Below are 11,162 nucleotides of genomic sequence, written 5' to 3'. Positions count from 1 at the left end.
AGACCGGATCCTGCTGCTGTGTTTCCTTGGGGGGAAGAAATCTGGAGTGAGACCGGATCCCGCTGCTGCGTTTCCTGGGGCGGGGGGGGGGGATCCGGAGTCAGACCGGATCCCACTGCTGCGTTTCCTGGGGCGGGGGCTGTCGATGCAGAGTAAGTCTCCGCCTAGGGCCGCCAACCGGGGGCTTGGGAGCGGGGAAACGAAGACGAGCCCCGCCCCCCCCACCCCCACACCTGGGACAGGCAGCTGGGGCAGCGGTTGAAAAGCGGGGCGGGGCGGCGCTGTGGCTTAGCTGGTTAAAGCGCCTGTCTAGTAAACAGGAGAGCCTGGGTTCGAGTCCCAGCGGCGCCTGTGGGGGGGGATGTCCCTTTTCGGGGGGCCCCAGAAATCACGGGGGTGACCCGCTTCCTCCCGAGAGCCTTTTGCTGGGCGGGGGGGTGGTAAGCGGGCGGGGGCGCAAAGGTGGGAGAGAGGCAAGGGGAGGGACCCAGGCGTCCGGTGCTTGGGGCGGGGGGGGAACCAGGCGTCCGGTGCATTGTGGGGGGGGGGGGGGGTGCTTGAGGGGGAGGGCCCAGGCGTCCGGTGCAGGCAGGAGAGAGGCCAGGGGAGGGACCCAGGCGTCCAGTGTACGGGGGTGCGGGGGGGGGGGTTGAGGGGTGGGACCCAGGCGTCCGGTGCAGGCAGGAGAGAGGCCAGGGGAGGGACCCAGGCGTCCAGTGTACGGGGGTGCGGGGGGGGGGGGTTGAGGGGTGGGACCCAGGCGTCCGGTGCATTGTGCGGGGGGGTGCTTGAGGGGGAGGGACCCAGGCGTCCGGTGCATTCGGAGGGGACGGGGAGGAACCCAGGAGTCCCGCGCATGGCACAGCCAGTGAGGCGGGCGGAAGGGAGAAAAGGCCCCTGGCCCAAAGCCCCCCGGCCCCGAGCCCCCCAAGCCCACCCCCGTCCCGTCCCGCAGTCCGGCTCAGGACGGAAACGCCCCTGACTCTCAGCGAAGCGCCCCCACAGGGGGAGTTTTTGGGGGGGCCAGTCTCAGTGGAGGGGTGAGGGGGCTTGGGGGGGCCCAGTCTCACTCCGGGGGGGGGGCTACCTCAGATGTATTTAAAGAAAACAGATTTGAGTCCCAAGCTCAACTCTGGAGGGTTTATTAAAGAAGGGGTAACAGCCCCCCCACCCCCCCGGCGGAGCAGCAAGGGCACGGCCAAGCTCTGGGGGGGGGTCCACCGGGGTGGGGGGGGCAGAGCCTGGCTGTGAGGTGCGGGCCCGGGGCGGTGGGTGCAGCCAGCCCAGAAGCGGTGGGAGCAGCCGGCCCGGGGGCGGTGGGAGCAGCCGGCCCCAGAGTGGTGCGAGCAGACAGCCCAGGGACAGTGGGGGCAGATGGCCCCGGAGCGGTGGGAGCAGACGGCCCCGGGGGCGGTGGGAGCAGACGGCCCTGGAGCAGTGGGAGCAGATGGCCCCGGGGGCGGTGGGAGCAGACAGCCCCGGGAGCGGTGGGAGCAGATGGCCCCGGGGGCGGTGGGAGCAGACGGCCCGGGGGCGGTGGGAGCAGCCGGCCCCAGAGTGGTGCGAGCAGACAGCCCAGGGACAGTGGGGGCAGACGGCCCCGGAGCGGTGGGAGCAGATGGCCCCGGGGGCGGTGGGGGCAGATGGCCCCGGGGGCGGTGGGGGCAGATGGCCCCGGGGGCGGTGGGGGCAGATGGCCCCGGGGGCGGTGGGAGCAGCCGGCCCCAGAGTGGTGCGAGCAGACAGCCCAGGGACAGTGGGAGCAGATGGCCCGGGGGCGGTGGGAGCAGCCGGCCCTGGAGCAGTGGGAGCACACGGCCTGGGGGCGGTGGGAGCAGACGGCCTGGGGGTGGTGACAGCACACGGCCCGGGGGCGGTGGGAGCACACGGCCCGGGGGCGGTGGGAGCAGACGGCCCCGGGGGCGGTGGGAGCAGACGGCCCCGGGGGCGGTGGGAGCAGACGGCCCCGGAGCTGTGGGAGCAGACGGCCCTGGAGCGGTGGGAGCAGACGGCCTGGGGGTGGTGGGAGCAGACGGCCCGGGGGTGGTGGGAGCAGACGGCCCGGGGGTGGTGGGAGCAGACGGCCCCGGAGCGGTGGGAGCAGACGGCCCCGGAGCGGTGGGAGCAGATGGCCCCGGGGGCGGTGGGAGCAGCCGGCCCCAGAGCTGTGGGAGCAGACGGCCCGGGGGCGGTGGGAGCACACGGCCCGGGGGTGGTGGGAGCACACGGCCCGGGGGTGGTGGGAGCAGCCGGCCCCGGAGCGGTGGGAGCAGCCGGCCCGGGGGCGGTGGGAGCAGCCGGCCCGGGGGCGGTGGGAGCAGCCGGCCCGGGGGCGGTGGGAGCAGCCGGGGGGCCGGGCCCTAGCCCACGATGAGGCGGGCGGTGGGCGGTACCCCGCAGCTGGCCCGGTGGCACTCGAAGAGGCGGTGCAGCTCCTGCACGTAGAGCTGGTGGAAATGCGCCACCTCCTCTGGACTGGGCACAGGGCGGTGCGGCACTTCTATGGGGCGCCCCACTGCCGGGAGAGGGCGGGGTTAGTGAGGCCCCGCCCCCGCCCGGTAGAGCCCCGCCCCCGTCCACGAGGGCCCTGCCCCAGCACAGACCCCCCCACTGCCCAGCAGAGCCCCTCCCCGTCCAGCAGAGCCCCCCCGTCAGCAGACCCCGCCTCTACCCAGCAAAGCCCCACCCCCCCAAGCAAAGCCCCTCCCCCTGCCCAGCAGAGCCCCGCCCCGTCCAGCAGAGCCCCGCCCTGGTCAGCAGAGCTCCCCCCATCAGCAGACCCCCGCCTCTACCCAGCAAAGCCCCACCCCCCCAAGCAAAGCCCCTCCCCCTGCCCAGCAGAGCTCCGCCCCGTCCAGCAGAGCCCCACCCCGGTCAGCAGAGCCCCTCCCCACCAAGCAAAGCCCCGCCCCGTCCCGCAGAGCCCCGCCCCCTGGGCAGCTCACCCACGACAGTGAGGGGCGCGGGGCGGGGCAGCAGCCCACGGCCCCAGAAGAGGCAGGGGGCGAAGCCGGCCAGCGCCTTGACGCGCAGCTGGAGGCGGCGGAGGCGGCCGTCGGGGGGGCCCCGCAGCTGGCGGAACAGTTCGTTCTCCCCGAAGGTGTAAACCGGCACCAGCGCCGCCCTGCCCGACGGCACCGCCGGGGTCACGGGGAGCCCCGACCCCCCCCCAGCGACCCCCGACCTCCCTGGCCCCCCATATCCCCCCAGCGCCCCCCAGCTCTGCCCGACGGCACCGCCAGGGTCACGGGGAGCCCCGATCTCCCCCCCCGGCGCCTCCCGATCCCCCCGGCCCCCCAGATCCCCCCAGCACCCCCCAGCTCTGCCTGACGGCACCACCGGGGTCACGGGGAGCCCCGATCTCCCCCCCTGGCGCCTCCCGATCCCCCCGGCCCCCCAGATCCCCCCAGCGCCCCCCAACTCTGCCCGACTGCACCGCTGGGGTCACGGGGAGCCCCAATCCCCCCCCGGCGCCTCCCGATCCCCACCCGGTGTCCCCCTATCCCCCCAGATTCCCCCAGCTCTGCCCTACGGCACCTCCGGGGTCAGGGGGCACCCCGATCCCCCCCCCGGCGCCTCCTCATCCCCCCGGCCCCCCAGATCCCCCCAGCGCCCCCCAGCTCTGCCCTACAGCACCACCGGGGTCAGGGGGCGCCCCGATCCCCCCCGGCGCCCCCCTGATCCCACCCGGTGTCCCCCGATCCCCCTGGCCCCCCAGATCCCCCCAGTGCCCCCCAGCTCTGCCCTATGGCACCGCCAGGGTCAGGGGGCACCCCGATCCCCACCCCGGCGCCCCCTGATCCCCCCAGTGCCTCCCAGCCTGGCCCCCCAGCTCTGCCCTGCGGCACCGCCGGCGTCAGGGGGCGCCCCGCTACCCCCTGGCCCCCCTGCGCCCCTCCGATCCCCCAGCCCTGAGCCCCGCCCCCCTGCGCCCCCCCAGGGCTCACCCGTGCCGCAGCGCCAGGCGCACGAAGCCGCGGCGCCTCCGCAGGGTGAGGCGGTGCTCCCCGGGGGCGCAGTCCAGCGACTCGGCCGCGCCCCCCACCACGATGGCCACCGCGCAGCCGGGCCGGGCCAGCAGCGAGTCCAGGCTGGGCAGGCTCACGGGGCACATCCCTGCAGAGTGGGGGGCAGCGGGGGTGGGGGGGGGCACCAGGGCACGGGGGGGGAGGGAGCCCCCCCGCATCCCATAGCGCAAGGGGGGCGGCGGGGAGGGTCTGTCCCCGACTGGGGGGGGCCCTGTCTTCCCCCATCCCACGGGGGGCCTGAGCCCATCCCCTGCCCCCCCTTGGGGTGTCTGCGCCCCCACCCCCTGCCCTGCCCACGGGGTGTCTGTGCCCCCCATCACCTGCCCTGCCCATGGGGTGTCTGCGCCCCCATCTCCCGCCCCCCATGGGGTGTCTGCGCCCCCATCCCCTGCCCTGCCCACGGGGTGTCTGTGCCCCTATCACCTGCCCCCCATGGGGTGTCTGTGCCCCCCATCCCCTGCCCTGCCCATGGGGTGTCTGTGCCCCCATCACCTGCCCCCCACGGGGTGTCTGCCCCCCCCACCCCCTGCCCTGCCCATGGGGTGTCTGTGCCCCCATCACCTGCCCCCCACGGGGTGTCTGCCCCCCCCACCCCCTGCCCTGCCCATGGGGTGTCTGTGCCCCCATCACCTGCCCCCCATGGGGTGTCTGCCCCCCCCACCCCCTGCCCCCCCATGGGGTGTCTGCGCCCCCACCCCCTGCCCTGCCCATGGGGTGTCTGTGCCCCCCATCACCTGCCCCCCATGGGGTGTCTGCGCCCCCATCCCCTGCCCTGCCCCCAGGGTCTCTGTGACCCCCCTCCCCCCCTTGCCCCCCCACGGGGTGCCTGCGCCCCCATCTCCCGCCCCCCGAGAGCGGCCGCCCCCCAGGCCCTGCTCACCCGCGGCCATCATGTACTCGCGGTAGACGGGCAGGTGGAAGAGCCCCCCCAGCAGGGCCAGGCTGGGGCGCAGGCCGGGGAAGAGGCGGGAGAAGCCGGGGCCCTCGGTGCAGAAGGCGGCGAAGGCCCCGGTGCACATGATGCCGTGGGGGTGGGAGCCCAGCACGTAGCTACGGTCGGGGGGCAGCTCGGCCGTCTTCACCAGCTGCGGGCAGAGCGGCGGGTGTGGGGCTGGCGGGGTGGGGTGGTGGAAGGGCAGAGGTTGTGGGGCTGGAAGAGGGGCAGAGGTTGCGGGGCTGGCGGGGTGGGGTGGTGGAAGGGCAGAGGCTGTGGGGCTGGCAGGGGGCAGAGGTTGCGGGGCTGGCGGGGTGGGGTGGTGGAAGGGCAGAGGCTGTGGGGCTGGCAGAGGGGCAGAGGTTGCGGGGCTGGCGGGGTGGGGTGGTGGAAGGGCAGAGGTTGTGGGGCTGGCAGAGGGGCAGAGGTTGCGGGGCTGGCAGGGGGCAGAGGTTGCGGGGGTGGCGGGGTGGGGTGGTGGAAGGGCAGAGGTTGTGGGGCTGGCAGAGGGGCAGAGGTTGCGGGGCTGGCGGGGTGGGGTGGTGGAAGGGCAGAGGTTGTGGGGCTGGCAGAGGGGCAGAGGCTGTTGGGCTGGCAGGGGGCAGAGGTTGCGGGGGTGGTGGGGTGGTGGAAGGGCAGAGGTTGTGGGGCTGGCAGGGGGCAGAGGTTGCGGGGGTGGCGGGGTGGGGTGGTGGAAGGGCAGAGGTTGTGGGGCTGGCAGAGGGGCAGGCCCAGTGGAGGTCGGGGGGCTGTGTGTTCAGACTACTGCCCCCCCAAAGTCCCACCTCTGCTCCCAAATCCCACCCCTCCCCTCCCTGTTTGCTGGGCAGACCCCTTACCCCTTTGGGGCGAGGCCCTGCCCCCCAGGCTGGGCCCCCCAATCCCCTCAGCCCCCCTCTACCTTTACGGGGAAATAGTCAGTGAAATGCTGCCAGATTCGCCATCTTCGCATCCAGTCTGAACGGCGCCCGCCTGTGGGGAGAGATGGGGGGTGATGGGGGGCGGGGAGTGGGGCAGGGCCTGGCCCCTCTAGAGGTGCCGGCTCCCCCCGGCCCAGGGCAGGGCTGGCTGGCTCAGGGGCAGGGAATGGGGCAGGGCCTGGCCCCTCTAGGGGCACCGGTTCCCCCGGCCCAGGGCAGGACTGGCCAGCTTGGGGGGCAGGGAGTGGGGCAGGGCCACTCACCCCTGTGTGGGGTGTCGCGGTCGATGACCCACCAGACGAAGTAGAGCGCGGAGACGGCCCAGAAGCGGGTGGAAAGCAGGTAGAGCAGCAGGGTGGTGAAGAAAGCCCCTGTGGGGAAAGCACAGGCCCCACGGTGGGGGGTCAAACAGCCCCATCTTGCAGCGGCGGCAAGGTCGTCGGGCCCCCAGTCCCCCCGGCAGGTGGGGAGCATTTCCTCCTGTCCCACCTCCGCCTCCCTGGCTGCAGCTTGAGCCCATTGCTCTGACCTACCCTGAGAGGCCCAGGGGAATCGTTTTCCCCCCCCCCATTTCTTCCCCCAAACGTGGGGCCCAGACTCCGGCGGAGGGCACGTTGGCCTTTCGTGCGAGGGCATCGCACGGTTGCCTCACGTTCAGCCGGTGCCCCCCCCGGTCAGCCCTCCAGACCCCTTTCCGCCACGCTCCTGCCGAGGCAGCCTCTTCCCGGTCTGTAGGTGGGAGCCTGATTGTTCCTTCCACAGTGGGGTCCTTTAAATTCCACCCTGCCCCACTCCCACCCCCTGAGCCAGCCAGTCCTGCCCTGGGCCGGGGGAGCTGGCGCCCCTAGAGGGGCCAGGCCCTGCCCCATTCCCACCCCCTGAGCCAGCCAGTCCTGCCCTGGGCTGGGGGGAGCCGGCGCCCCTAGAGGGGCCAGGCCCTGCCCCATTCCCACCCCCTAAGCCAGCCAGCCCTGCCCTGGGCCGGGGAAGCCGGTGCTCTAGGGGAACCAGGCCCTGCCCCACTCCCTGCCCCCCGGCCAGCCAGTCCTGCCCTGGGCCGGGGGGAGCCGGCGCCCCTAGAGGGGCCAGGCCCTGCCCCATTCCCACCCCCTGAGCCAGCCAGTCCTGCCCTGGGCCGGGGGGAGCTCAGCTGTTGACGACACAGACCAGACCTGACCCCTCAAACAAGCCGCAGGGGTCACGCCCCACCAGCAGGGCTGCGGCCCAATGACGCCTCCTCTCGGAGGACAGCCACGAACCCCGTTCCACACCCCACCTCGCCAGCGTGCCCCTGGGTCATGCAAGACCCTCCCGAAAGCCTCCCTGGAGATAGCGCATCTACCGCTTTCCCCCGTCTCCACCGGGCTGGTTAAAGCAGCCCCGGCGTTCGGTGTTGCCGAACCCACGCCGGCTCGGGCGCCTGCCCAGCTGTTTGCCGCCTTGCGCCCCAGCTCCGGCATCGGGCAGGGCGGTGATCCCTGGGGATGGCGTTTTACGGAGGCATTTCGGACCCGCGGTTCTCCAGCCGTCTCTCGGCCACACCCGTCTGTGTACGTGAGGGGCTCACCGGGGGCGCGGGGCTCCTGCTGAGGGGAACCCAGGAAGTCTCGGACGACCGGGGTGTCCCTCCCGGCTCTGGTTTGGGGGAACCAGTGTGCCACCCCCTCCTTTGTTTTAAATCTATTTGCCCCAGATCCCTAAATGCCCCCCTCGCGGACGGAGCTCGCCCTGCCGGACTGAGCAGGCCCGTTCTGAAACCACCAAGTTCTCCCCACTCTTGGGGGGCCAGGGCAAGCCCGGTGTGAGGAGCAAACCCCATTCCCGCTGCTTGCATCGAAGCCAAAGCCCTGAAACAGGCAGGGCTGGACACGCCTCAATCCCACCACCCGGGCGATGGGACTCAGGAACCTACCCCCAGCCTCAGCTGCGCTGAAGACGGAACGGAAAGAAGGCGCCGTGCGCATCATGAGTGGAGAGCAGGTCGGCCAAAGCAGGAGCCCACTGGGATGGGCGGGGTGGCCGGGGACACGGGGACCCCCTCGCCTGGTGCCGAGACACGCCCACCTTTGGGGCGGGGCGGCCGGGGACACGGGGACCCCCTCGCCCGGTGCCGAGACGCGCCCACCTCTGGGGTGGTGCAGTCCCATGATGGGGTTCAGGGTCTCCCAATCTCTGCACCCCGGCCGCAGGCAGGAGTGACTCTCACTCGGCAGGAGAACAGCGGGTTTATTCACCGACAGGACACAGCGTCGTACAGAGGGGTCAGTGCAGCCGGCAGAGACAGCCAGTCCCATCCATGTGGGGAGAGGAGGCCCCGAGGGGCCCCCAGAGCCAGGCCCTGGCCCCCTCCTTTGTCTCTCTCTCCCAGCCCAGACTCACTGCTCCCAACTCCCAGCGGCTAAGGATGACCCCTGGGCTGTACCCTAGGCTGGCAGGTAACACCTCTGCCCTGAGCACAGAGCAGGGAGGAGCCGAGCTGGGTTTGAATGGGGGCGGCAGTGAGAAGCTGGGGGGAGAGGGAGCTGGAGGGCAGCCAGCCTGGCGCGGGGGGAAGCTGCACCCCAGAGGGGCCCCCCTCAGAGCGCGGCTTCACCCAGCCACTGAGTCCGGCGCATAAAGGTCGCAGCACGACTGTGTGCAGCCCAGTCTGGCTGTTTTGTGCAAACCTGTGATGGGGTGCAGGGGTCCCCAAGCGCTGCCCCCCGGCCGCAGGCAGGAGGGACTCTGACCCAGCAGGTAGAACAGGAGGTTTATGAGGCACCAGAGCCCAGCTCAGCACAGAGGGGTCAGTACAGCCGGCAGAGACAGTCATTCCAACCCATCCTGGGGAGAGGAGCCCAAGGGGTGCCCCTCTGGGGTGCAGCTTCCCCCCGCGCCAGGCTGGCTGCCCTCCAGCTCCCTCTCCCCCCAGCTTCTCACTGCCGCCCCCATTCCAACCCAGCTCGGCTCCTCCCTGCTCTGTGCTCAGGGCAGAGGTGTTACCTGCCAGCCTAGGGTACAGCCCAGGGGTCATCCTTAGCCGCTGGGAGCTGCTCTGCCCCTCACACACATCCAGCCTGACTCACACATGCACTCCCCAAATCCACCACAAAACCCCACCTGGCACTGTTGTGCAAACCAGCCCAACACTCCTTCACAAACCCAGGCCGGCACTCCTGTTCATTCTGGCCCGGCACCCGTGCGCCACCCAGGCCGGCACCCCTGTTCATCCCAGCCCGGCACCCCTGTGCCACCCAGGCCGGCACTTGTGTGCAACCTGGCCAGCTTAGGTTACAGCCCGAGGGGTCATCCTTAGCCACTGGGATCTGCACTGCCTGTCACACACCCATCCAGCTTGAGTCTCACACATGCAACCCCCCCCGCCGCCTGCCCTCCCTCCAGAGCTGGGGCGGGCCGAGAGGGCAGGTCCTCTCCTGGCTCTGTCCCGGGACCAGTCCGAGCCATTCAACGTGTTCACGAGCTCGGGGTCGGCCGAGGGGCACCCTGAAAACTCCCCCCCGGCTCCCACACGGCCAGCGAGGGGGCAGCGGAATGGCTGGGGCAGAGAGTCACAGCGTGGCAGGGGGCAGAACAGGATCTCAACCCCACAGCACAGGCAAAGGGGGCTCAGGGCCTGGCCCCCCAGGAGAGGGAGCTGGCGGAGAGCTGGACACAGACACTTCCCCGCCCTGCCGCTACCCCTCCTCCGGCCCCACCTACCGAAGAAGAGGAAGGTGAGCACCCACTGAAACACACTCAGCACCTCCAGGGACCGCTTCAGCGTGCTCGACATCCTGCCGGGGGGAGCCGGCTCCACGCAGCACATGGGGGGCCAGGCTCCGTCTTGCCCAGCCCTGAAACCGCCGAGTTGGTGAGACAGGGACCCCTCGCCCGGCGCCGAGATGCGCCCACCTCTGGGGCGGGGTGGCCGCTGACATGGGGACCCCTCGCCCGGTGCCAAGATGCACCCACCTCGGGCAGGGCAGCCAGTGATAGGGGGACCCCTCCCCTGACGCTGAGATGTGCCCACCTCTGGGGCAGGGCGGCTGGTGACACGGGGACCCCTTGCCCAGCGCCGAGATGCGCCCACCTCTGGGGCGGGGCGGCTGGTGACACAGGGACCCCTCGCCCGGCGCCGAGATGCGCCCACCTCTGGGGCGGGGCGGCTGGTGACACGGGGACCCCTCGCCCGGCGCCGAGATGCGCCCACCTCTGGGGCGGGGCGGCCGGTGACACGGGGACCCCTCGCCCAGCGCCGAGATGCGCCCACCTCTGGGGCGGGGCGGCCGGTGACACGGGGACCCCTCGCCCGGCGCCGAGATGCGCCCACCTCTGGGGCGGGGACATGCTCATAGTTTCTCTCAGCCCCAAGACAACGGGGGAGTGGGGAGACCAGCCTGGGGAGGGGGTAAAGCAGTGGGTCAGCCTCAGGATTTTGGGGGGCCACCCCCCAGCCCTCCCCCTACAGGGGCTGCTTACCGCCGGCTCCAGGGCCCTGCACCCTATGCCAGAACCTCGTCCCGCTCAAGGAGCCGGACTTTGGCCCTGACACCAACAGGAGAGAGTCGAGTGGGGCAGGAGATAAGTGGGAGACAGGGACGGGCCTTGCTGCAAGGCCTGGCCCAGGTTGGATGCCTGGGTTCTCCCCCAGTGCTGGGGGGCAGTGGGGGCTGGTGGTCAAAGCAGGGGGGTGAGGAGCCAGGACTCCTGGGTTCCCTCCCCAGCACTGGGAGGGCAGGGGGTCAGAGCAGGAGCCAGGACTCCTGGGTTCAATGGGTGCAGGGAGGCTCCCTGGGGTCTATCAGCATTGTGGGGTTCCCCTGCTGTCCTGTCTCAGCCCTGGTTGCTTCCCATGGGGGGCACTGCCCCCCCCAGCCCATCCCTGCACCAGCTGGCAGCCTCCCAGGGCACCACACAAGACCCAGGCTGGCTCTGACCCACACTCCCTCCAGCCTGGGTCCTATCTGCCAGCCTGAGCCTGTGGCAGGGGCCACCACCCCTGGCCAGCCCCCTCCTGCAGGGCTGGGGCAGCTGTGGGTACCCCCTGCCTGGCACAGCCTCACCCTGCGAGGAGTTCCCCAGGTGAACGCCACAGCCCGAGCCAGCAGTCCCCCGGAGGGTGTTAAATGGGTTCAGGCCAGGGGGTGCCCCCCAGCAGGACCTGAGCTGCCTCTGGCCTTTCCCCTCCAGGCAGGCCTAGAGGCTGGATACTCGCCACGGGGATTGTTGGCCAAGGGCCCATCTGCCCTGGCATCCCGGCTGCTGGAGGGGGCTGCCTGGGGGAGGGGGTAGCCACATGAG

At 71.9% G+C, this 11,162-nt stretch overlaps 1 protein-coding gene and 1 non-coding gene across 3 annotated transcripts; one reads left to right on the top strand and one right to left on the bottom strand.

Annotated features, from left to right (window-relative positions):
* The first annotated feature begins 277 nt into the window (after positions 1–277).
* Positions 278–351, top strand: TRNAT-AGU (transfer RNA threonine (anticodon AGU)). Its single transcript has one exon. It is a non-coding gene; the product is annotated as a tRNA-Thr (tRNA).
* A 1,886-nt stretch (positions 352–2,237) lies between these two features.
* MOGAT3 (monoacylglycerol O-acyltransferase 3) lies at positions 2,238–10,476 on the bottom strand. Of its 2 annotated transcripts, XM_074983037.1 has the most exons (8): positions 10,341–10,476; positions 9,582–9,715; positions 6,146–6,253; positions 5,864–5,934; positions 4,909–5,113; positions 3,948–4,116; positions 2,946–3,124; positions 2,238–2,515 (listed from the first exon to the last, which is right to left on the bottom strand). In XM_074983037.1, exons 2-8 carry the CDS (start codon positions 9,685–9,687, stop codon positions 2,361–2,363), a joined length of 993 nt encoding a protein of 330 aa, XP_074839138.1. In that variant the 5' UTR covers positions 9,688–9,715; positions 10,341–10,476; the 3' UTR covers positions 2,238–2,360. The 2 variants fall into 2 exon arrangements, with proteins under 2 accessions (XP_074839138.1, XP_074839137.1); XM_074983036.1 differs by lacking the exon at positions 10,341–10,476 and having other exon boundaries at positions 9,582–9,878.
* Positions 10,477–11,162: the final 686 nt, after the last annotated feature.

The sequence above is a fragment of the Carettochelys insculpta genome, chromosome 34 (genome assembly GCF_033958435.1).
Source record: "Carettochelys insculpta isolate YL-2023 chromosome 34, ASM3395843v1, whole genome shotgun sequence".
In the NCBI taxonomy this organism is placed as follows: domain Eukaryota; kingdom Metazoa; phylum Chordata; order Testudines; family Carettochelyidae; genus Carettochelys; species Carettochelys insculpta.
The sequence above is the reverse complement of the archived record's forward strand: the minus strand, read 5'-3'. Positions and strand labels throughout refer to the sequence as shown.